Source organism: Lasioglossum baleicum, chromosome 4 (genome assembly GCF_051020765.1).
Source record: "Lasioglossum baleicum chromosome 4, iyLasBale1, whole genome shotgun sequence".
Lineage (NCBI taxonomy): Eukaryota > Metazoa > Arthropoda > Insecta > Hymenoptera > Halictidae > Lasioglossum > Lasioglossum baleicum.
In genome coordinates this window covers 18,820,632-18,848,050 of record NC_134932.1, presented here as the reverse complement: position 1 = coordinate 18,848,050, position 27,419 = coordinate 18,820,632, and the positions used below count along the sequence as shown (strand labels likewise).

Genomic DNA, 27,419 nt, shown 5'->3' with positions numbered 1-27,419 from the left:
AATAGATGAAGTGAATTGAATTTTTTGAAGAAAATGCATGAGACCAAACTTACTTGGTAACGAGGCTTTCATAATTTGATGTTACCAATTTTTTTATAATAAAAATATAGAGTTGACCTTCATATCCCCTTGACGCCTCCACCAATAAAAAATTAGTAACATCAAGTTATGAGCGCCTCGATACCAAGTAAGTTTGGTCTGATGCATTTTGTTGTACCTTGAAAAGCAAGCGAGTTATTCAGTTACAGGTGACCCGTTTATAACGCCTCACCCTGTATACATACGTAAAAAATAATTGCAGATAAAAATTAAGTTGTATCGTGACATGTTTGCGTGAATTGAATCTAATTAGTATTTGTAAATTCCAAAAGGATTAAAAGCGTTAGTCACATGAATTCTGTGTTTCCAGTTTCCAGCTTCATTAAAGATCCCGAAATAATCTTCCATTCAGAGGTGTCATTTCAAATTTCGCGCTGCTTTGTATTTGTGAAGATTACTTGTCCCTCTTCAACACGTGGTTAGTAAAATTGTAACAAATGGTAAAAAAAAAATAGCGTTCGTTTATAATTTGAAATAACATTTCTTAATGGAAGACTTTATAGTTATAAAATAATTGTATATGTTTCGACAAACTTGAAATAATGCAAGAAGAAGAATTCAGCAGAAAAATCATTGATGCGGTATGCCTCTCTCACGTGGTAGACCGTAAGCAAAATGGAGCATCCAGTATATCAGTGGAGCAATAATTTTTAAATCTGGGTAAACGATTGCATGGCTCATATATGGGCAGTTAGCATTTTAAAGTAGCACACTCTCCGATAGTGCTATCGCCCGGCACGCCGGAACACAAACGAGAAATATAAAGGTAATATCAGGTTCTGAAGCGAAACGGGGGCGAACACAGTGTCGTCTCTTCAGTGATCAAGTATTTATTTAGCATCGAAGAGAGGAATACGCGAATGGGTCGGAGGAGTGGCGAGAAATAAGGCGGCCGAGGAGGCATGGGGTTGAGGCACGCGAAACTTCTTCGGGCCGAGACGTTGCAGGGGCAGGAAAAGTGCACCCAGGGGCGTAATGCGGACTTCCACTGGACACAAAAGTGCCATACTGGGGGCCGACTAACGGGCACGTACACAACCTACATACCTGTCGTATTGTGCCTCGCACCATCCGCCTCCTCTAACACACCTGTGCACACGCAGATCCCGGCCGAAAAAAGCTTCCTTACACCTGAACCTGAAAGTAAAGCGTGTGCCGTCCATGAAAAACTCGCGGAATTTCTCTCCCCGAGCCGCCTAGTCGGTGGAAATAATTGCTGCACCCATGGGGCTCCCAAGGAATTTTTTACAGTTTCATAGAGGATTTTCTGGGAACGTGTACGGCAAGAAATGTGGAATGCTTTAGTTCGTACTGAATTCTTCCGCGATTGTGCCTAACGAAAGGCGAGCACCCTTTGTGCTCGGATGTGACTGACGACTCGCGTTTTGCGGACCAGAAGATTTTAATGGTTTGAGATTTCGAGCGGTGAAAGGAGGAATTAATGTAACTGCAGTTAGGTCCTTCGAAGATCGAAATTCGATGGGACGAGCAATTTCATATCTTGCCGGGAAACGAAATGAACGCCTGTTTCAACTATTAATTGTTATTCTGTCGTGAACGGTTTTACTATTCCTTGTGAGGACGCGCAGTGAATGTTGATGTAAAATCGCAATCTAATGTATCTAACAATTTACGAAAAATATAATTTGCCGTACCAGACACTTCGATATATCTAAAATTTTTCTTTATATTTGAGTAAAAATGCTTTAACAATAGATGAAAGTATATGTATCGTGTTGGACCATATAAACTTTGTATTGCATTAAATTTTTTTAGCCAGAATATACTTTAAGTACAGAAAAATACAGTTTACTGAGAAACGATTATTCGAATTGAATAATAATGTCCATAATAATAGTTATTCAGCGGGTTAGTCCCTTATATTCACAAGACTATTTGTACGTGCATATTCATATAATCAGAAATCATCGATACACAAAAATCACTAGTATTATAGCCTGTACAGCTAACATTTGTATACTATTCCTTAATCGATGAAATTTCCCTTTGTAACTATGAAAACGATAAGCCTTTAAAATAAGAAAAATTCGATATTTATTTAAGGGATGGAAATTAATAAACTGAACCTATATATATATATATATATATATATATATATATATATATATATATATATATATATAAATGTAAAGACGAAAAAAATTAATATGTTTTGTGAAACTTGTTAACGAAGACAGATTATTCGAATGTGCTTTAGTTGTCTGTTCCAGGACCAGGTTTAGCCTGTCGCCGTGCTTTTTCATTTGCGCTGATTACAGCGCGCGTGCTTTTTAATTTACAGTGTTCGATTCGTCGTTCGAATTTCACGGCACGGCCCAGCATTAGCGTCATTACAGGTGCACAGGGCTTTTGTACAGCTGCACACTCGTTTATGCACCTGAAACTGAAACTCTGCGCCAACCCCTTCCGTTCGGGTGGTCTCCCCTCGCCTAACCCCCCCCCCCTCAATGCTCCACTCGTAATCCTAACGTTTGATTGCACCTATTACGGTTGAAGCACCTAATACGTAACTTTCGAGACTGGTGCGATAGGTCGGTGCGCGCCAGCCGGGTAAAATCGATTTTACCTGCGCTTCACCTTCCCTAACTTCTTCCTCTACTCTTCTCCGCTTCCACCACTCGCGAATTCTTGTTTTTCGTCTGTTTGCTGTCTCAATTGCGAACGGAGTCGCGATAGGGTTTCACTTAATTTTTCTTTCGTGTTTGACGTCGGGTTTAACAACTGTTATACGTCACTCGTTTAAAATATATCAGAAATTGAATATTCTAGTAATTTTCCACGGAACTAATAATCTCACCAATGACGAATACAATCTAAAATGAACGTCCAACAACATTTTAGACCCGTTATAATTAGAACGTTTGAAACATATGAAAATTTAAATTCTCTAGTATCAATACTTGTCTGTATTTATTTAAGCTATAATATCTGCCTAAAACGAAAGCATTCCACTATATTATTTTTTGACCAGGGCAATATAAAACTATTAGAAAATAAAAATATTAGAAAAATTCAAGAATATGGTTATATCATTTTCAACTTATTAACTACATTAAGAGAGAAAATAAATTTCTATTTTATAACAGTTTGTTGCAATTTAGAGGGAAAACTTTTATTTTCCATAAAGATTCGCTCTCTGTCAAATTATAATAGTATGTTTTTGGTATCTCATTTGTCTAAATGAAAGTCACTTCGTAATTACTTCAATCGCCGAATCACAGCAAACATTTGACTTTTGCTCGCGAATTCATTAATGTTATTTAATGTTATTTGTGTGTTCAAAGGCGCCCGTGCTAACGACAATACTGTCCATATACTCGAATCAATCTTCCATCAGTTTAATTGGTCGTTACGCAATCAGACTGACAAATTTCATAAACATTGGCACACTCGCATCGTTCGCAGTCAGCGCGTCGCGTCGTCTGCAATAAACGAGAAGAGGGGGCTCGATAATGAAGCGCATTCTCCGAGCAAGCAGTCGTTCCCTATTGTTCGCAAGCAATTAATGCGGCTGCTTTGTCGAGCGAAAGCAAGGAGCGAAATATGTTTCCAGACACGTGCCGATACGTTGCAAGGTTGCCTGGTGCCTGTTCGTTCTCCCGGTTCTCCTCGTTTTTCATCAACACGTCCGATTGTGAAATATTTGACGGCCTTAAAGTGGCGTTGACGCGCCACCATAAAAATTCAACGTGTGTTTCGCTAAACATCGAAACGCTTTCACGTTCCCGAACGTGCACGTGCACGTGCACACGCGCGAACGCGAGCGCTTTCTATTTTATTATGTTACATACACACGTTCCGCCGAATATTGTTGTGTTACGAAAACGTGTAAAATAATTCAATTAACTCTACTGTGGTATTCGGAGCCTCCGAACTGTAACGAAAACGCTGAAAGCTCCAGCACGGAGTATGTACCTGTTTCCAAAAGTTGAACGTTACACGCCGGGAATTCAATGGAGTAAAAAGAAAATGATGAAAGATTGCCAAAGTGACAGCAACATAGAATATAATCAGGAAAAGAAATTCTAAATAGTGTACTCCTTTTCTCGTTCGGGAATAAATTCATAAATAAATCATTCTGTGCTTTGAGACACATTTAGAAGAAGAAACAAATGTAGAACTCTTATGTACAATTTTTAGATAAATCCTTTGTTTATACATATGTGTCTACAAATGTTTATTTAATCACGCGGCCCATTAGTTTTCATCCAGCTTCTTGATATTGCTTCTAAGTTGCCAAAAGAGAGAGGTGCTGTCAGTAGATATTCAGATTTTACGCTCACTTATAAGATAAGTAGTATAAGGACGCTTTAGTCAGACGTACAATGTAGTTTAAATTGTAGGTGAAAGATGAAGTGATATATTAGAAAGAACATTCGAGAACATTACGAATAACTAGTAAAAATATCTATAATATAAATAATAAAAATACACGAGTATTTACAAGTGCTTATTTCATCGTACACTTCATCTGTTTCTATTTAGCTTCATTATATGTAAGTATACATACTATTAATAGGTATTTATATTTCTTTACTTGCCGAATTCGATCAGTAGTGCAGGGCCTCTTTAGTTAGACATATAATATAATTTAATTGAAGATAAACTGAAATAATATAAATAATATAAACTTTGTACTTGAAATATTGACATCATTTGTCGTATCTCGTTTGCATTATTTTCATTCGGAACAAATTAAGCTTTTAATCTTTAAATAAATCGTTTATTCACAAATGTCTACAAGTACTTATTATTTAATCATGCACTCCAGCTGATTGCTTCGGGACATCAGATAGTCACCAAGCACTTATCGTGAATAAGGGGTCCACCAGATTACCATAAGCTATAGGTATTATCGACGAGTCTTTAGATTTGACACCATCCATCGTCAGATAAGTGGTCTAGGGGCAACCCTTAACCACGCAAATAGTATAATGCCCGGTTAGATGCTATAATAGTAGTAGGGAAGTAGCCTAGATGCGTCTGGTCAGACAAGTAGCAGAAGCACCAACGCAGGCAAACAAACAGTATAGGATCCGATTTGTGATGAATACAAGTGATATAGGGGCCGTCGATGGACAAGCTAGTAGTATACATATAGGAGCCCAGCACTGTCTAAACAAGTGGTATAGGGAGTGCGCTCAATCAGACAAGTAGCATAGGGGTAGTCATTAACAAGACAAATGGTATTGGCAACATCGTTGGCCAGGAAACTTGCAGGCAATTTAGTTGCGTAGAATTCTCCTCAGTGAAGTAATTGATTGAGGAATCGTTACCACGCGAGCTGGTAGAATGCTAGGTTCTTAACATACAGGAAGGACTGAATCGAGTTTGAAATTGTTACAGAGGGAGCTCCAATTAGAGTTTACATTAGAACGTCTCGAAGAATCCAGTTTCTGAATTTCTGCATTTGCAAGAAACCGGTTTTCAAATTTAAAAAGAAAAGGTAAATTCCGATTGATCCAGTAAAATCGTCTTAATACTTCTTTGTGAATGGTTCAATTTATTTAATATTCATGGAACTACAAAAATACAATCAAATGAAAGCAAATGAAAAAAAAACTGAAACAACTAAAATCCTTATACATATATTCAAAATAAAATAAAATAATTAATTTTGATAATCTGCAAGACAGTATAAAGGGATACATTACAGGGGTACATTTGCTGAGATTTGTCTCACGTAATTTGTAAACGAGTTTTTTTAATAGTTTTCTCATGAATGTTCTTTAATAATTTCAGTAATGATACTGCGAGTGTTCGTCCCATTTAGAAGTTCTTCAGTACCAGCGTAGTACCTCCATCACGGTTTATTATAACACAAAGTGTTATTTCCTTTCTCGACTTGTTTCTGTATGTAGAATCACCACCGCTTGTACCAGGATTTCGGAAACACCCTGTGTAGAAGTGCACTTATGTTTAAAGAATATCGAAAAATATTGCAGAAGAATCGAAACGCCGTCGCAGATGTGAGCTCGCGTACACTTTCCGCGCAATTCAGTCGCGTCGTCATTATCATTTCGAGGAACAGACGGAATGCGATACGTCGGGAACGCAGCGTTTCCCAGAAAACGATGAATCTTTCATAAATTGTGGTACATCGTGCGGGCATATTTTCGCGCGACACAGTTTCTTCGGTATACACGGAAACGTGATCTTTCTCGGCGCAATCGCAGTTTACGCTGGAAGCGTTCTTGCTGAAATTTCCGTGGATCGTTCCGCGAGAACATGGGGGCCCGGGTTCAATAATTTCAGACAGTCGAACCGGGAGCGTTATTTTCGATGGAGATTTCGTTGCAGGGCCGATGTAGATCACGTTTTAAAAGCGCTGCTTCTTCCTGACGTTCACCGCCATTTGCAGACGTATATTTCATGCATTTATTTGACAATTTGGCACGCTCCGATCGACTCCGTTTCCCCTACCGACCCGAATCACCGGGTACACTATATACACCCCTACCAACGGTGTTCGCCGGTCGCGTAAAAACTGTTGAATTATTTATGTTTTTCCGGGAGCCCGCAGTTGCATCGTGGGATGCAAATGCATCCTCTTTTTTGCCGTCCCTTTGAATGTTTAATGCGATGCCCGGTGTTCACGCTTGGTCAGCCCCGAGATCCACGGGCTCCAACGTCGAACCGGAAACGAGCTGAAGAAATCTCGACGGTGAAGAAACCGGCGAATAGACTTCCGTTCCATCGCCAGTGAAGTTGGGAACGTGTTGCACTGTGTATCGAATGTGTGTGCTCTCGGGAGAAAATCGTGTTTCGAATTTTTCTGATTTACTCGAACATGTTCCGAGTGATCCGATCACTTTCAGAACTTTGCACATAGTGCCCATAACTATTGAAATTAACTCTTTCTGATCCAAAGTTGATGTGTTCTCATACTTGTACTCGTTTCAAATTTTTGTTATACTCCTTCGAGATACGGAAGAAGGGAGTCGTTATTTTTGTCGACAGAGTCTGACAGTGACCGACAGGAATATTGGAAACCTTTTCATTTTCCCTTATCCGTCCTCGAGGTCTATTGATGTTCTGGCTGGTTTGACGGTTCGGTTCTACCTGTCTGCTCGCAAACGATTTTCCGCCTCTTGGTCACAGGCAAATCCATTCTACGGGTGTAGGTACGCACATATTCATCCTATTTGTATGATTAGACACAAGCGACTACATCTAGTTGCACTGGATTTACCGTGGAAATCGAATACATTCTACTCGTGTACTTGGATTGCGATTCTGATGTAATTGTCTGATCGGGAATGGAACTGTCCGACGGACCTCAATAGGTACGTCGCGTCGCGTCGCTTGTCTAAATTTTCTGACAGAGCACCGGTTTAGACTACTTATTGGGTTGGCAAGAAAGTAATTTCGATATTTTACGGTGAAATAGAGCCGAATTTATTTTATTCAAGCAATGAACTTTAATGAATAAGATATTTTCCCTTTTGTTCGATGATCTTTTGCCAAAAAGAATAAATAAGAAAATATTTTATTGATTAAAGTTCATCGCTTGAATAAAGAAATTCGGTTTTATTTCACCTTAAAATACCGAAATTACTTTCTTGCCAACCCAATTTCTGGGAGAGTGTTCTACATTTTGGCTTCGATCGAAATTTATTTAAACATTTAAACTCTATTCATATGTAGTCCCACATTTCGTCTGACTTTAAACGATTTCCTCTACTGGCCACATTAAAAATTCTCTTTCAGTTAACTAGGTATGCTGACACCACAAAAAATCTACAAAATAGAAAGGATCGTATTTGTTGCAGTCTGAAGAAAATTTTTAATTAGTTTCATAATAGAGATACTCTTGGGAGGTCACAGGACATCCGTATCATAAGCTGAGAATCTCCCAGGTCATACACTGACATTTTCCACTTGAGACTTGAGAAAGTCGATTCGCCCTGAGTACACTGATGGCACTGAACTCTTCTCTCTTCCTGCAAGTCTCGCTGATGGGTTCAGATAATCCATTTAGCTAAGAAATGCCGAAGAGAAAAATTCCTCGTGGCCAGAGAGAAGAGTCAAGCGGTCTTCGATAACTTAGTTGAATGAACCAATTATAAGGTGACACTGCAATTTTTCCTGTTTGTCCACCTTCGGATATTCTGCGCCACTTATTTCGTAATGGAAGTTCAGGAAAATCGTCTCAGCACTTTTCGCGTTGCCGTACAATTCTAAACCGAATTTTTATACAAATTAAAAATTGTCTAAATCAATTGTAAGAAACTTGAGATAAATTAAAACGTATCTCCTATTTTAATCATCCTAATGTTTGAAAATAATACAACAGTGTTCTCAAATTCTTCGAATGCCTTTAGAGGTGAATTTGACCTATTCATTTCATAAAATCCACAGTCTAGTTATTACCGGATGTAATTTTTGAGAAAGAAACATGAAATTACTAAAAAGGATGCTTCATTCCACATCTTCTTTGAAAGAGTATTGATACGAAGCTTATCAAAATGATATATGTATTTAAAATACACATGTTAAGATACACTGAAAGTGGTGTGGACGTGTCAATCAGTGATTTATGGACACGATCACTATTTATTATTTAATATCATTACTCTATAACTTTTAAAGAAATAAAAGTAAATAAATTCACCAACATATTTAATTTATTCCCAGGACATTTTCACACGACAATCAGTCTCATTATATTAAACGTTACCTTTATCGTTCTTTCCACGTCCACAAGGTGATTAATTATTAACAGCTTTATCGAGTACTTTTCCCCGGTAGCTCGTAACAATTTCAAGGTAGCCGCAACGCTGGCGCGGGTGGATGATTAACGCGCCGTTTAGACAAAGACAACGAGCATGATATCGGTTTCCCGAGCGGTCGGGGGGTCGGGAAAATTCAGTAAGTGGCCGCATAATCCTGACGACTGCGCGAATACCGGCAGCATACCAAGATGCAATTATTATCGGGGATATTCGGTGCGCAGTTTTGGAATATCTAGCGATCGAACAGACCAACCGGATGTTCGTATCCGGGCCGCACCCCGGCCCAGGAATCACCGAGGTGTCCGTGGAATATCGGGAAAGTTTTAACGGCGCTTCATCACAGAAAATAGTTTCCCGTGGCCGACATTCAAGAGCCGGCGCACGCCGAGCGACATTACTAATCTGAAAACACGGCCGCGGAATAGTTGCTCCGGTACACGAAGCGAACGCGTCGTGACGCCGACGTCTCTTCGTGGCAATAATTGCCGGATGGTGACGGCAACAAGGTACCAGCGGAAACTGCGGCGAATGACAAAAACTGGCAACCAGAGAGATTACCGTTTGGATTAATGTTGCGCTCCGTGCCCTTTGTCTCGCCGAACTTTGCGCTCCGTAGACGGGACTATCGTTCCACGAAATGATCCTCTCTGTATGCTGTGGCCGATCGTTTCGCCTCTTCCGTTCTGATTTGCTCGATATTGAGCGACTGTGTCGGCTTGTAGGGAGTCTGTTCGCAAATAGTCGGCTGACAAGAAAGACTTTTGACAACGCTGGAAACGTGAATTGAACTTTAAAGAGCATGTGAGTGTGCAAGCTTTCAGTGCATTTAAGCGTTTGTAATACTTATTCGTGCTCCGTAATTAAACTACTCATTTGCAGCATGACTCACTTTGAGCAACTGTAGCTGTTTATAAAGATACATTCACTTTTTATCGTAGACTTGGGAAGTTTCCTTTAAAAAATGCATAAACATTTTCATTTCAATTCGATACAAGTGCAACATTATAAAAGAAACATGAAAGCCTTCAGATCAATAAATATACATAGATTTTTTCAAAATTACGCATAATTATTCGCCTATGTCATTAATGTAGGACCAAAAGAGTGAAATAATAGTTGCACAATTTTAAAGTTACAAGAGTTAAATATGTCGACACCAATGCGATTAACAGACCACAGAAAATTATTTCCAGTTAACCGCGAATTTCTTTGTGAATTGCCGAGCAAAAAGTCGTCAGTTTTAATCACAATTACCCGATGTTGCGGCCGCAAGAGAAGTAACGAGCAAATAGTCCGCAAATAATTTCGCAATAATCCGGCAACAAGGCAGGCAGGAAGGAAGAAACCGGGCTTGGGTTTCCGGTTAAAACGGATTCGAGGGCTGGCGGTTGGGGGCGGCGTTATTCAAACGGTCGCGTGGCAGCGCCACGCCATTTGAAAAGACCGTGAATATTCCATTTTTCGTTGGGGTGTATTGTCATAACGAGGTGACTCGTAATTACGAGCATGTTTTTTGCGAGGGAACGTCGACGGTCGAGCCAAGGGGTCGGCGGAACGACCGTTTGGGAACATTTAACGACTGGCAATCAGGATCCAGGAAACAGCGTTGCCTTTATCCACGGGATCCCATCCGGGCCGACGACCATTTTTCCTCCATCCGTCGGGGGCCGGCCCGGTTTTTCGCAATTCCTGGCAAAACATTTTTCCTCCGTTTCCCGTGCCGGCCCCTCCCTTGTTCTCACGGCCCCGGGTTCCCTCACCACGCCCATCCTGTTCTCGTCGTTTGCATAAAGTGAGCTATCTGCGCTTTTAATATACGCAAATGAAGTTACGCTCCGGAACTAATCATATTTGCATGCGAAACGGCAATCCCCTTTGAGCCCTTGTCGTACTTATTACTACAGTTTAGTCGCCGGCGAACATTTTACGAGGAAACGCCGACCGGCATGGTAATGCCGATCGATCACTGATCGGTCTTGCCTCCCAGCGCATCTGGCTGCTCGATATAGTTATGCTTGTCGCGTGAATCGCGTCGTCTGATCACTTATCGACTCCCACTACTTCAGCCCTGTTTAATATTAAGGAGCCTTCCCACTGACGCCCTCCAAAAATCGATTTCTTTCACCGTTTTTTCACAGCGGCGTATTTTATTCTTCTGCTCTCTTCTTCTAATTGCTACGTCTTTATTAGAAGTTTCATAGATGTTTCTCTTCTAAAAAGTATTGCACATTCATGAAAGTTGCATTAATTTACCAAGTTTGAAATAGTTTTTCTCCATAATGTTTAGAAATGTTCTTTCACTTCTACCAGCACAGATTGTGTCAAATAAATTTTTATCTTACTACAGGCATATTAAAATCTACGGTTAATTTCCGGATGGAATAATTTTAAACCATTTCCTTTTTCATACCCGTCCGTATTACAGGTTAATTTCCTGATTTTCTTTGCACTTGTAAGTCCCTGCTTTTGCAACTCTGTGAATTTTAAAATTTCACCATCGGATGTGATATTCTTAAGAATGCAAATTATATTTTCAAAGAAATTTTCTGTAAAAACATAACCCCAAAAGTGGTTAAAACATCTACTAAGAAATCATTAGCAGTGATTCGTATCAAAAAACGTCTCAAGCTTTAAAATGGGACCAAGTTTATTGTTGTACTATTATTTTAAAATGAAATTATCACAGCTTAAATATCAACGATTTTTCGCAAGGTTCGGATACTTTTTACATACACGACATTTCTGAAAATGATTACTCTCCAGTAGATACCTATTATGTCAATAAAAATATTCTTCCAATAAAAAAGTGCTGATCTGTACTATACAAACCTTCGAATCGCAGGAACAACGATAATCGCTCTTAAATCCGTCGTAATATCAACGGGAATTTATTATTCGATGAGAAGTTACGGGGCCCACTTTGCCCCAACACGAAATGAACGTTGTCCTGGCGGATCTGGACGATCCCCGATTGGAATCCCCTTAGTTTCCGAATCATCGTTCGATCGCTGGCCAAAGATTTTCAATTACGTCAAAGAAGGAAGTTCCATTTTATCGGCGAACAGCACCGTGCTGGTCCAGGCCCTCGCGGCCTAGATTACGGCATTATACATTAATGAAAGCGCGGCTTTCACGTAAGATACGTACGAATGAAAGATAAACGCTATTCTCGCGGGACACTGTTTGCGAAGCACTCATTGTACACTACTTGAGAAGTTTCGCAACTACGGGGAAACGATATTCTTGCCGGCGCGTCCCGCGGAAACTTCCGGGTACGTGACGTTTTGTCGTTTCCCCGCAATCATGCTTAATTAATTATCGATCGGTCTCATAACCGGTTGAGGCGTGCCCCTGCTTTTCCGTTTTCTCTGCTTGAACTTATTTGAAATTGATTAGACCGGCCCGTTGTCAGTCGAAAACACGGAAACATTCACCGTTTAATAAATCAGCAAGCTTTCAATAAATAAATAAGAAGTCTATTCCACGTGTGTCTTGTTATCGCGATTAATAGCTCGTTTATAATACTACTACTGAAGTAGTATACACAGGGTGTCTCAGCCAAAGCAGGTCACCTAAATATCTCCTTTATTTTTAATGACACAAAAAATAATTATAGCATAATTTAAATGGTATCGAAGGAGGAATATCATAGAAGAACAATTTTTTTGTCCGGTTATTTTTTCATAGTTTCTTTCAAGGTCATCGTTATATTTTTATCGGGAAATCTTATTTTTTTTATTCCATCTTATAGTGGCTAAAAAAATACATTTGAATATGCTTAAGTCGTTAACAAAATCGAATAAAAAAGAAGAAGTTTTCCCGATAAAAAATAACGATGACTTTGAAGAAACTATGAAAAAATGACCGGACAAAAAAATTGTTCTTCTACATTATTGCTCCTTCGATACCATTTAAATTATGCCATAAATATATTTTTTGTGTCGTTAAAAATAAAGGAGATATTTAGGTGGCCTGTGCTTTGGCTGAGACATCCTGTATACAGGGTGGTTCACGCAACTTGCACACCTATATAACCTCCAAAGTATGCGTTGCACGAAAAAGTTTTGTAGACAGAAGTTGCATGGTCTGAAGGGGTACATTATGTAGTGTACCTATTCTTTTAACAAGTGGAAGCGTTTCGGAGATTTGAAGGTCGGCTTTGTTTTTTTAAATGGAATACTATATATTTTTTATACCAAAATATGGAAGAATATCGAATTGTGAGTAAAAAGTATTGACCTTCATTAGCACTGAACCTAATAATGAACGTGTAAAATTTTCATGAAATAAAGTGAGATTACTAGTTAATTATTAGGTTTAGGGCTAATGAAGGTCAATACTGTGTTACTCAGAATTCGATATTCTTCCATATTTTGGTATAAAAAATATAGTATTCCATTTAAAAAAACAAAGCCGACCTTCAAATCTTCAAAACGCTTCCACCTATAAAAAGAAAAGATACACTACATAATGTACCCCTTCAGACCATGCAACTTCTGTATACAAAACTTTTTCGTGCAACGCATACTTTGGAAGTTATATAAATAGGTGTGCAAGTTGCGTGAATCACCCTGTATATTAGAAAGGTTGGCGTCGTTAATCTTCTTCTCATGTCGTATTACATAAAGACAGAACCGTCGGAGTGAATTATTTCATAATTATTGATATAGCCTCGACGTACTATCTTACGAACAGTAAATAGCTTAATTTGTTGGAATCCGAAAATAGGCGACAGAAAATTATTAACTGAGTGACGTCTAATGTAAATTATTCCCTGACATTGTTTGAAATAAATTTAATATATTTTAGTGCTTGCGCAGAACGCGGAAATTACAATTTGTCAAATTCAATTAGTTCTTAAGATGGAATCTGATGCACTCAAAATTTTCCCTCTATATTAGGTTGGCAACTAAATTCGCAACCTTTTGTTTCGTAATTATTTTATTGTATCATTATAACCTCACTCAGTGGCCATTCCTTTTGAACTGTATATCACTAGACAGCTCTGAATTTTGCGATTAATTTGATATAAAATACTTGTGCTTAAAAAATATATATAAATGACTTGTAGTGACACGATGTAGCGACACCGTTTCTAGTTTGAGAAATCGGGGATTAAAATTTATTATTTCACCCAGCAGAGATTTAAATCGGAAACACAAATCGAATGAAACAGATGTGGATGAAATGTTCTCTGCAGAAAACAAAATCATATGCAAGTGAGTTTCTAAACACTGAAACTAGCAATTTCAACTTACAATATCTGTATTTGTAACTAGAAATTACTTGAACTGTTAGGAAAATTAATTCAGAAATATATTCAGAATATTTTTCAAGAAAGTAAATTTATATAGTCAAGGTGTTACTGTTTTTCCTTACAATTTCGTTAATAATTTGTTGTACTTCCCAATTTGCTAAATGATGTTAATATCACTAAAGTTGTGTTCGAAATATCACCGCGTGTGTAACATGGCGTAACAAAGTGTAGCGATAATGTAAAATTCCATGGACCCTGTAATCGTGTCGAAGACGAAGGTTCGTGGCAATCAACATTTTTTAATTGGAGCCCTACAGTATAGTACTGCGTGTCTAAGACGGTTTTCCAGGCTCCGGGAGCGTGCTTATCCGTAGACGGTTATCGATATATGTATGTATCTCAATACAGTGCGCTCGGAGCCGCAATATTCTGTAAGCGCTCCTCCAGACTACGATTACAGCCGTATGCTCGGCACCTCACGAATGGTCGATATAACAATGACGACGATAATACTCGATCGTGCGTGACCGAAATGCAACGCTCGTTGCGGCCGACGATAATACCAGTCCCTGGATTCACGTGCGCCGACTAAATTTCAAGGGAAAGCGAGGCCGTACATGTCAAATAAAATTAACATTTCGATCCGTTCCTTCCACATAATCGCCTGATTATTTCTTTTCAGAGTACACCTAACACTTTGCGATATGCTGAATGAGATATGTTCAATGCATGTTTCTTACATTCAATAGGCGATATTTGCAGATTTTTTATTTTTAAATCTTTCTCTACAACTCCTATTCTCAATCTGAAAGATTGATAGCTGTTCTATTAAAAAAGGAACAGCAGTTCATACTATGTATAGGAGAAGAAGAAAGTTTATATTTATTCTAAGCTGATCCATTCTCCATAGCTATATATCGACAACAACATAATAGAATTTTATTTCGTTTTAAAATAAATCGGTAACATTCATGTTTACATAGTAGATCCTGCTCGAAATCGTCATCATGAGTCTACGTCGATATTATAATGCAAGGAGTTAACTTCTAAAGATAATTAAATTTTTAAGGAAGCAAAATTCTTGAAAGAAATTACAAATGGTTAAATTTTTATTGAGAGAAACATCATTTTATATGTATCATCATAAAAGTTTGTAGAACTGGCATTAAGAAACTAATTTTACTAACCTCACTAATTACAATACTAATAAATAATTTAATACATTGACTGCCACACTCGAGCTCACAGAAGTTAGAGCAATTTATTTAACAATATAAGAATAGAAAAGACAAAATTTATTGTAACAATTGCTTCTGTAATCTTCTTACATCTCGTAGATCCTAACAAACTTTGGTTTACTGACAATTGAATTTTAATGATCTTCCAACTAATTCATAATGTTTCGTTGAACCTATCCTCTTTCTTCGATCCCACTAACAACAAGTAACACTCGACTAACACCCTCTCTCTTCTCTTCTTTCCAGATCGGTAGTCGGTCGCCTAACTAACAACGCCTCATCTTAACTGCCCACTAACCGTCCCTGAAACGATGATCCCGGTAGGATAAAGAGGCTGCAGAATCCGTCGTGATCCAGTGGCAATCGCGGCCGATCCATAGGGTTGGATCGAGGTGAACGAGAGCGGTCGTCGTTAGTCGTTGATCTCGCGGGATCGATCATGCGAATTACTGAAGATGCGCAGGACGAGCAGCAACGGTTTGAAGCTCGACCTAACAGAGAACACTCCAGGTAGCTCGTTGTCGAGGCTGCCGAACTTAGTCGAGCATGCGGAGACCTGTCAGGCACTGTCCGCCGGAACCGGTGAGAATTTAAGCAGCAAACTGCCGAACGTGGTCGAGGGCTCGATGGACTATGGTAGCGAGCGTAGATCCTCCCGGTACCTCGAGTACCAAGACGCGAAACCTTATCAGGATCCCCAGCCGGGCACCGGATTGCCCCCGTACGATCAGCCGAGCTACCACGACCAGTCGAGGAGCTACAGAAGCTACGAGCGAAACCCGTATGACAGGGAGGATATTGACCGATACGATAACAGAATTTATCCGGAGGATAACCTGAGGTACGATCGTCGAGGGGATCAGCGAACGTATCAAGAGTCGGACTTGGACGCGCCCTACGAGAGGAGCGATGCCCAAAAGCTCAGCAGGACTTATCCGACGGAGCTCCAGGAGCCCGGCAGGCGATACTCCAGAGATTTGACCGATTACGAGTACGCGTCCCGATACGCGGAGGAAACGTTGAAACTCGAGCCGAAGAAGGATCACCATCACCATCACTCCGGCAAAGTGTACGAACCGGCGGCCTCGAAGGGCTACGAGTCCGGCGTGAAGACGCACGACTCCGCTTACGAATTGTCCTGCGCGGCACAGCAGAGCAAGTACCATTCCGTCAACAAGATGTACGGCACGTTGCCCAGGTACGAGACAGGCAAATCCTACGAGCACCGACCCTACGACTACGACGAGCAACCCTACGACACCGCCGGCAAGACCTACGAGACCAAGTACGATCTGACCAGCTCCAAGAGCTACGAACGCTCCAAGTATGATTGCTCGTCGTCCTCCAGGTACCAGGACAAATCGTACGATCAGACGCTCAAGATCGGCGAGCTGGGCTCCACATCATCCGCGGCCGGTTACGCGAGAAAAACCCAAGACCAGGAGGAGACCAACGCCGAAAAGATGAACGGCTATCGGAAGAACAACTTCGAGTCCTACGGCGTTTATTCTGATCCCGAGGACGACCACGGTTTCCTTGCCGAGAAGAAGACACCCCAGTATCCGTATAAAGGGGTCGTTGTCAATGTCAGCGGGGAATCGAGCGTGATCGATCAGAAACGAGCCAAGGATGGCAGGCAGACAGTGATGCCCGGAAGTCCTTGGTGCAGACCCACCATATTGCTGCTGCTCTTGCTCTTGCTGGTTGTCATCTTCGTTTTCGTCGCTGGGGCCCTTTTGTACCTAAAAAGTGAGTCTCGCCTTTTGTCTTTCTGTTCGATAGTACTGGTAGCTTCCTAGACTCGTGCAGGCCTCGGTCACATTCCCGATGAACCATTCCAATATTAGGCCGTAAGCTGTGCAATGATTTGATTGGCAACTGCTGAGAAAGGGAAGCAGACTATAGTACGATATTTTATTGTATTTGTTCGTTGGTTTATAATTGGAATGCGGATTTTTCGCGCTGAGAAGTAGCATGTACAATTTTGATCTACAACTACTAGCCATTTCTTGACTATGACAACAATTAGAGAACAATCAAATTCTATATGATTAGCATTTCTTTAAATATTTTCATACGAAGGGAACGTCATACGTGGATACAGCCTTCATTCATTTTTACCGTGCAGAACTAGGGATACAGAAAATTAAATTCTTCTTCTTGAAATTCATCAACCGTCTCTGGAAAAAATTATTCGATCGAATAAATCAAGTATCGGTCATTGTAAATTATTCATATTTTTAATGTGAAAAATATTTCCATCAACGATAAAGGCAAATGATAAAAACTCGTCATTGGTATATAAAAAAAATATTAATATAAAAATGAAGGGAAATATCATTACATTGTATGCCATATTTGTCTAATATACTATTTTTCTTGAAATAATACTTTGAATAATAATATTGACGCTTTTGATCGAATACTTTCTGCTAAGGGTACTACAAAAAGGAAAACTTCTGCAAACATTCTCGATTTATGTAAGACCGAGGAAATTATTATTTGATTGGGCACGGAAGAGAATTCAAAGGAACCAAACAGGGTCAAAACAGGCAAAATGCTAACGCGTCACGCGCAGCTGAAATAGATTAACGACACAATCAGAGGGGAACGCATTATAGTTTCCGTTTCGTTTTTAGAAGGCAAAAGACAATTCGGATTAAATGTCTTCCGCGGAATGGCACATTTGTTGCTGGGACTGATAGAGCCCGTTAAAAGTTATGAGTCACGTTCCATGTGGAAGCGACTGCTACTAGTTAAGGAGCTTTGTCGGAGGGATAAGGAATTAGCGAGGAGTTGCAGCGCTACAAAGGCTAATTCTCTTCGGTTAATAGTACGTCTCCTTCCCGTTCGTTTTCTCGTTCACCGTCATTTTCTTCTTCGGACTGCGCGTCCCCGCGCGAGTCTCCACAAGAGCCATTTAGCTAATGAGCATCCGATACCGATTATTTACGGTCGTCCATGTGACCGGCATAACAATGGCCGATCAACGACGACGCCGTGGACGACGACGCCGATGCCCGACGTCTCTGTGCACGTGCTGACGATACGTTAAGCCCAGGACGGTTGCTGTCTCTGTTCTGGCAGTTTTATGTGTCGAACTTGACATTCCCGGCACGTAGGGACTTACCGCGACCGAAACTGATCGATCCGAATTACAATGCACTCGGAAAATCGAAGGACAGGGGTGAAAGAGTGCAACTGGACAATGGTGACGTTCGTCATCAGTGTCTGGACGTTCCTTAGAACGCGATTTAAAGGTACCGTGTATAATCATCATATTTCATATAACAAAATATGTCGTATGAAAAATATAAATATCTCATAATACAACATTTCATTAATATAAAATATTTCATATGTAAATTAAATTTCAAACCGACGAAGGAAGATTCAAAAGATTTAAGAATGTAGAACTATCAATGACTATATTTTAAGCACTTAACATTTTTTAAAATTATAATTCACATCTAAAGAAATAAAAAGTATTGAATTATTCCCCATGATACATCTTCACAAACTGAACAATCACAAGTTAAAAAATGCAGACCCCGTTGTTCTAGTGTTAAAATCGTTAAATTGTGATTTTTATGCATGTATGAAGGAAACTAGCGGATACTGTTACGTTATTTCCGGCTTCTTGAAATTACTCTCAATAATTTCACGTATGAGAAACGAAAATATATATTTATTTATGTTCACATTTACTATAACGCTTATAAATTTGTCACCAAATTTGGAATTTGATTTATTCCTGAAAAGATAACCTTCATATTTAGTGGATCGTTTAAAATCGCACAAAATCCCGTTTATCAGCAACTCGCAGAAAAGATGAATTAAAAAATTTTGCAGTAATTCTGCGTTAATTCTACCACCTTTTTGAGATAGTAGCCACATATTATACTAGTCTCTTTTATTTTTGCATTAACAGTCTGTAAACTATACGTAATATTTAAAATGGTATTTAATAATTCACTTTATTAAAAAATTTTTACCTCTTTCAAATGAATAACAAGAGTTGAATTCTATTTAAAAACCATGAAAGCCTTCGTTGCTCTGACTAATAATTTCTTTTTATTCCAACAAATCTAACAATCAATAGAAACCATTTGTTCTATTGATAAAAAGTTCTAAAAAGGAGTGATGGGTTTGGAGATTCAATTTGTATAAAAGGATTATTTTTCAATCATTTTTCTCCTGTGGTCCTTTATAAACGTCATGAAATGTAGGTGAAAGTTTCTCCGATATCTTTTGTAATCTACTTTTTCGATTCAGGTAAAAGTATTTAAAATATAATAGAAGCATCAGCGTGAGCTGGTAAAACTTTTCCGTATCCGAAAAATTGATTTTATTCATTTAATTATGGAATACATATGTTTACACAAGAAGGCATGAGATATTATTTTCACAATTGCAGTTATGAAACGTCAGGAGGAGACGTAAACATTTGACTTAGTTTCAAGGGAGAAGTCTGATCGGAATTTTTGTATATTTTATACCTTTGAGGGAAGTGGAAGTGGCCAAATACTTATGGACGGTAGTATACCCGGAATTTATTTTATTCTCAGCGTTACAGACGCGCTGAGAGCTCCGTGCTAGATACGAAATTTCCTGCAAGACGATGTTGCCGCTTCCTGGGCAATACTCGGAGATTTTGGCGGGCTTCTTGGAAAATTACATCGACTCTGAGAAAGATATACTGTGTCACATAAAATTGTAATACTAAGGTGAACGTAAACTGGGGAAAATCAAAAAATTGTTCGTGAGAATTTCGACGAAAATAACTATGAATTTCCTTAGAAGATAAATGTCCACAAATGTACATCCATTCAATTTTGGTCGTATAGTAATTCTCTACAGTCACTTACTTAAATACAATATGTTTCAATTTTTTTTTAAGAAGATAAAAACGAGAGATTGAGTTACAGATGCTCTACTAATTTTTGTATTATAGTAGTTAGATATAACATTACTTGCCTATTCTTTGATTACTCTTGTTAATATATAACAATAATTATGCACGATTAATTTGAAAGAAGTTTTCCATTATATGGTTTAGTGAAGAATTTTCTAAAATCTCTCTCACGCCATTAATTCATTTAACAAGCAGTTTACTAATTTATTTTTCCCCATATTATCTAAATTCACAAAAATCACTGTTTTATCTTCTCTATATTTTTCAACCTATTAAACTTATTAAAGAAAAGAAAATTTAATTTCACTCTAGTTTGTTGCATTTGAGGTAGAAAATTTTTATTTTGCATGAAAATCCGCTGTCTAATAATAAATCTGCGTCATTAGGTTGTTTCAAATTGACGAGTCCGCGTGTCGAATATTAAAATGTGGCGACTGAGAGAGGCACACAATGCCTACAAGTTCGGCAAAATGAAAATGAAATCGCAGCCAGTTATGTTTGCTAAAACTCGTGAAAAGCAAACTTTCCGCCATACAAGCTGTACGAGCATGAAGAACTTAATTACGAAGTTTAGGGAAAGCCTCTGTCGGCTTAATATTCAATTTTTCCGGATTAAGTGTATCTCAATTCAACAGGAGAAGCAACGCAAGAGAGAGAGAGAGAGAGAGAGAGAGAGAGATCGGGCTAAACTTTTTAGGGGAATTTAATTTGGTTCCTTGATAATACCGTGTATAGAGAACTGAAGTATCCACCGCAGAACCGCGGCAGTTCGTAACGCGCACACGTATCGGGTATACAGAATGTAGAAAGAGTAATATCAGGAATCATAGCGGGTTGCTTTCTCAGGAAAGCATAGAAGATCTTTGCTCAGATGATCATGAGATTGCAACGCGTTTAGCGGCAGCCATTGTGCCAGTCTTATCCGAAGTAATATAAACTGGCTCGTTTTGAAGCAACCAATTCGCTGTTTACGAGTGACGTTCCGCATTTCGATCGAGTATTCAATTACACTTATATTCGCGTGAGCACAACGGCACTCTTACGTAAGGATCCAATTACTCTCGTTTTCTGAGTTGTTAAGCTTCTCTCGCCGATTAAAGATGGATTCAGTCTTTATTATCTGGTCGAGGGGGTTCGGCGGATTAATTCGAAAAATTTATTTCGTATATATTCATTGTTTGTCGGAAACGTACGTACCCGATGATGTAATTCAAGTTGTTTCATTATTTTGTAGGAGAGATTTTTTATTTTTGAGTAACCATTCATGTCGACTGTTGTCGACATTCGTTAACTGTACAGTTAGTATCGATTTCAAATGTTTTAATTACTTTATAAAGAAAGAGTATGTCAGTCACATTTATCAAAATATATCAGTTATTCATTTATTTATAGTTTATTTTACAACGTGGTCGCATTAACAACGAGGTTTTCAGACAAATTATTTTCTTTCATTTTGCTCCAAAAATGTATGGGGTTCAATTACCCCCCTGTACACGGTTAACATTATAATAGCAGTACACAGAGAGAAGGTTAAATGAATGAGTTTGAATTAATAAGGAAAAAGAACGACATATATAACTTTCCCTTACACCTACTAGCACTTCGAGGCTGGTGCTTCGAGGCAGAAATCAGTCGATCCAGGATCGGAACTAAACAATCGCTTGGCTCGCAACATCCAGCGGACACCTATCCTGATATCTAACCCCGAAATCCTCTCGACATCGCTCGTCCGCGTTTATTCGTTCCGCTTTGCGGCCCTGTTCGTCCCGTCGTTCGTTAAAATCTCAACCACCGAACCAACCAACCCCTTCTCGGCGGTGGACACGCGATGGTCCTGCGTCCGCCACTTCGACAAACGTCGAACGAAAACAAAGAAAGAGAGCAACGAAAACACAAAAAAAAAACGACAAAAAAAGAGCCCAGCGGAAGGGAGAAAGCGGGGAAAAAGGGGAGATTTTCCCGTGAAAAGAGACGCGCGTTTCACACTGCGCGCGGGCCACCGTGCATGCACGTTTTCCCGTGCGATTTCCGGCCCCTCGCGATATCAGCGGTGTGCTCCGGTGAACGATGGCCTCTCACAATGGACAGAGAAGCTGTATGTCTGTCTCTCCGCGGCTGAAAAATACCAAGTTCGAGCCGGGCAGCACTCGGTACGGGGCCCAGCAATCGTACGGTATTCCGAGTGGCTGCATTTGGCAGCGGTCGACAGGGGCGTTATGAGCGATTCGGTTTATTTTCGGGTCAAGTTTTCGCCCGACCGCTTCGCAATCAACCGCCGCATTGTCCATCGGACAATACATTCACTGCGACGGACCAGATCGGACCGGATCGTCCGCGTAGGAATTCGACGTACCCCGTTTTGCCCTCCAGCACCTGCCCACCAGCCCTACCCTTCTCTTCGATCCCCGGACCGATCGTCAGACGTATTTTCACCGGGATTTTCCTAAATTCGATTTAACTGACGGCGTGTCGCAGCCTGCTCTTGTCGTCGATGAGTCTTTGACCATCGATCCTCGATGCCTCTCGATTTTCATACGGTTCCTCTGAGCGTTCGATCTTTGCATCTTTCATTCCCGCCGCCACACGCGATCCGTCATGTCGTCTCTTTTACTTGTGCAGCCATAAATAAACAGTGCAACACAGTCGAACCCACTCACGCTACGTTTAGTATATTTTCTTGTCAGTTTCAAAAGAACGTGAATGATGTACCGACAGTGTGCTAGCTGCAGTGGCTGTACTGTAAAAAAAAGAAACAGACGAGCAGAGATCTCAAAGGAAGTGGTCACATCCGTCAATCCAGCCTTTATCACATCCTTGGTACTCACGGTCACCTGAAGGTTATTACAAATGTATATTCTTCAGCCGCTACAGGATGGAATAGAATATCAGTTTTCTTGATAAAAAAATAACGATGACCTTGAAAAAATAACCGGACAAAACAATTTCTCTTCCACGGTTAGCTTCACAGCAACTAGCAATATTTTCAATAAATTATACGCATAGAGTACACGAATAGGAGAAGCTACATCTTCCTGATACTTCATTCAACAACACGACAACAGTGAATCAAGATAAGAACGAAAAAGATTATAAAAGTTGTTACAAGAAAATTATGGATTGAAACCCGCAAGTGGGTTACATTTCAAAGAGAAAAGGGGCGAAGAAATATGACAATTCATAACGCAGTCTGATTAATGGCGTTGCCATTCCGCGTAACACACTCGGCAAACATCCAGTTAGCACAACAAGGATGACCAGACATTGACGAATTGGAGCGAAATGAATCGTATATCGTTGAACAGTGGAAGATTTGTGTTACGAGTTGATACGCGCCGCAGATAGGCAATACCGCTGCATGACGAGGTATAAATTTTATCTCGCCACTTTGCGGCGTGCTAGTCCAGCGACGTGCAATATCAAAATTCAGCATGATTCAACGGCACACCTCGTACTACCGACTGTCAACAAAATCGGAAATCCCATCCACGCTTTTTTCGCTGATCTTTCAAAAAAGAAATTCCTCGATTTTTAATCTCTTCACGTGCGGAAACGCCACGTGTAAACCGCGGGTCTGTACGCGAAATAAAAATTGCTTCATTCTTTAATATTTGCGATAAATTCAAGAGAATAAGTCGATATTCTTAAATTCTTTCATTGTTCTCCAATATTTTCTTCAATTGATACAACTCAAAGTCTAGCCACAAGAAATTAGGACAAATTTAAATTAAAAAGTATAAATTAAAAAGTATTGTTCCATCCTTCTTCTATTCACTGTAGAATCAGTCTAGAAAAAAACTGAAAAAACAACAGGTTCTACCGATACTTCTGATCAGCAGGTCAAAGTGCAAACGCAAACAACAGGAGCGAAAAACACGTTAGAATCGGCCCTTTCAATTAAATGAAATTATTTGTGGTGAGGGTAGAACGTTCTACCAGTAAACAACCGAGAGTAATTTCGTTTCGAGTGTAGGGAATCGCTGGAAAAAAGCTCAATAAAGCGGCGGTTACACGGGAAAACCGCAGGCCCGCGAAGGGTTAATTTAAACTGTACTGTTAGCATGGCCGAAAGAATGGCGGATTGCTCATCGGCGCACCTAATAACTTTCAAGAGGATAACTTTCGATGCCTTGGCTGAAACATCCTCCGTCGAGCAACACGGAGGAGGCCCGTGAACATGCAGTGCCGGGGCTTTGGCGCAGGATGAGAATTTATTATGTAAGGCACGTGTTCGCATCTGCCTTTATGAACGTTTCCCGCGATTCTGCCGGTTTCGTCCTCATTCTCAGGCAACCTTGCTCGAGGTGGTCTCAGGGTTCCGAGATTAAGGGCGTCGCCGATCATATTAAGGCCGGAAATATCTCATCCGCTCCTTATCCGGCCCCACTACGACCCTAGTAAACTCCGTCGCGTTTGTTCCACATAAATTACAAGGACTTTCCTCTCCGGCATGCGACGATGCTCGGTGTGTACGCAGCTTTAATACCGCGAGAGGATCGTCGAACTTCCTATGTCGCCCGGGGACGACCGGCGACCCCGTGGTTTAAGAGACGCCCGGGTAAACGGATTTTAACAGGATCAGCCTTGCTCAACGACCCTGTAATTGATCTGTACACGATTCCTGTGACGCTCTTCTGCAACCCTTGTTTTCATTGTTATTTCTCTTTTGTTTCGGACCTGCAGTCGGTCATCAAATTATTAGAAACGCAATGCGAAAACCATATTTCTCCTTATATTACCTACTGTGTTGCTGAATGTACATTTACAATTCACCAGCACCAATACTCAAGTTCAAGCGTCTCCAAAAAATTCACAAAAATTTCTGTCGTCATTGAAGCCCGCGTAGATTTGAAGATCCAAGTCTTCTCTTTACAACCAGTCCTTATCAACTGAATTACGATTTTTTTCACCGTTTTATGGAAGAAAAATGAAGAACAAATTCGATCGTGTAGAGGTGCATGGTGCAACTCGCCAGCACATTCAAAGCTCGATAACACGTCTAAAAAAAATCGTGCATCAATTTTTCAGGCGCTGTTGTAAAGAGGAAGCTGCGATCATTGTATCTGTGGTAGTTCAGTCACGGCAAAAATTTTTGAAATTTTCCACGGACGTTCGAATGTGTAGCATTTTCCATCAACAACGTGTCCTCAACTTTTCACCTTCTATTGGATTGGCGAATAAAGTTCGTATCGTGTTATGTATTCTTTTATTCTACAATGATTTTTCTGTTCTTTGACAAAGTGTTGTACATCAATCGAAAGAGCTCTTTCTGCTCTACAAAACTGTGATAATAGTTGTTTTGAATAATTTAATTTTTTATTATTTTTCAGGCTTAGAAATGGAATATCCAGGAGGCAAAAATCAACATTTTCGACACCTGATTTTCTTCGCTTTTCATCGAGGTCAAAAAGAATTGGCGGAAAAAATGAACTGCGATCATAAGACCATTCTCCACCATCTTCATTCGATGGGATTTTCACGAGCTTACCGAAAACAACAAAGAAAACCGCCTTCAAATTGCTTCTCAACATGTGTCGAAAATGTTGATTTTTGCCTCCTGGATATTCCATTTCTAAGCCTGAAAAATAATAAAAAATTAAATTATTCAAAGCAACTATTATCACAGTTTTGTAGAGCAGAAAGAGCTCTTTCGATTGATGTACAACACTTTGCCAAAGAACAAAAAAATCGTTGTAGAATAAAAGAACACATACAACGTTACGAACTTATTCCCCAACCTAATACATCCTGTAAAAATATCTCAGAAAAAATCAACGGTGATCTACGAAAGCAGAGCTTTGAAATGAGTTGAAGTTTGTTGTCGTACTATTATTTTTAACGAAATTATTATAGTTCAATGATAGACAATTTCTCGTGAATGAGACAGTTAGAGTTCAGACATCTTTTCGGATCGGGTGCACTCGGTTTGCTCGCAGGACGCAACAGCTCGTACCGAAGAAGATCGAGCAGCATCCATCCGCGTTTCGAAGCATTAATCCCGCAGCCGGATTCGCAGTACGCGGAGCCGCGTCGTTTTGAAGAGGGCCGCGTTTTCCGGCCGCGGGGAAAACACTTTGCCGCTCGGCAATTTCGAGGGGTTACGGTACGTTAATCGTTCCGGCGCGGCGTGCCGGCAACAAATTTCACAGTCGTGGACGTGCAACACGGCCGATCCTCCTCCACGTGGCGCATCGCGACGCTCGTTCCATAAAACGTGGCCGCGATTCGCCAAGGCGCGAAACGGCCGCGCTTGCAATTTATCCGGCGACCGAGGATCCAATTTCGTCCGTCGTCGTGTCTCCCTTCAACCCCAGTTCGGTATTCTCATCTCGTTGCTTCAGGACACGTCGCGTCGGAGCCGAGTTAGCGTCACTGGCAAAACGCGCCCGTTAACACTGGCATCGCTAGCCGGATGTATTATAGTTTTCTCGAGGTCTGACACACCTAAGGAAACGTATCCACCCCCGAAAACAGGAAATTCCCGCCGATTTTCAGCTGCGACAGCCACCATTCTCACCCCCACTGAAAATTTGGCCATTTACTGTTGCTGAACACAGGCTATGCCTCTGTAGAACACGAGAGTACACAGGTTGATGAGAAAAAATGAAAGAGGAAAAGCTATACTGTTACAGTAGGACCTTGATTAACCGAATCTCGATTATAAACAAATATGTGTTTAAATATGATTATATTATAAAGGGAAAAATAAATTTTCAACAATAACTAATCTATTTTGGAATATAATATAATGTATATTTTAATTATGTCCCTCGGGTGTCGATTATATCAATCAGGCCTTAATTTATCCGGGCTGTTTGGCTCCCGATCAAGCCGGTTAATCAAGGTCCTACTGTATTTGCAAACAATGTAATTTTTTTCTATCTGCATTACGTTTTTAGAAAGGAAGGTGACTTTCAATTTTTTAAATGGCATGCTATGTATTATTTTATATCATACGAAAACGTGTTCAAGGTCATTCAAGGTCATTGATGGACATACAAGATCATATAGAAAAACGTTGGCTATTGTTAGCGTGAACATCCTGTATGCAATAAATTACACTGTGCATGGATCGCTTTATGGAACAGGTATCCTGATAATAGAGAATTTTGATATAATTCATGGTTCAGATAATCGAGGTTCTACTGAATCGTTAA

General features: G+C 39.9%; 1 protein-coding gene across 5 annotated transcripts in view; it reads left to right on the top strand.

The window, feature by feature from the left end:
- LOC143207819 (agrin-like) overlaps nucleotides 1-27,419 on the top strand; it is a 580,688-nt gene that overhangs the window by 93,963 nt on the left and 459,306 nt on the right. For all 5 annotated transcript variants that reach the window (XM_076421623.1, XM_076421620.1, XM_076421622.1 and 2 more), the window contains exon 2: nucleotides 15,597-17,099. In XM_076421623.1, coding sequence (XP_076277738.1) covers nucleotides 15,806-17,099 — 1,294 coding nt within the window. In that variant the 5' untranslated portion in view covers nucleotides 15,597-15,805. The remainder of the gene's footprint in view (nucleotides 1-15,596; nucleotides 17,100-27,419) is intronic.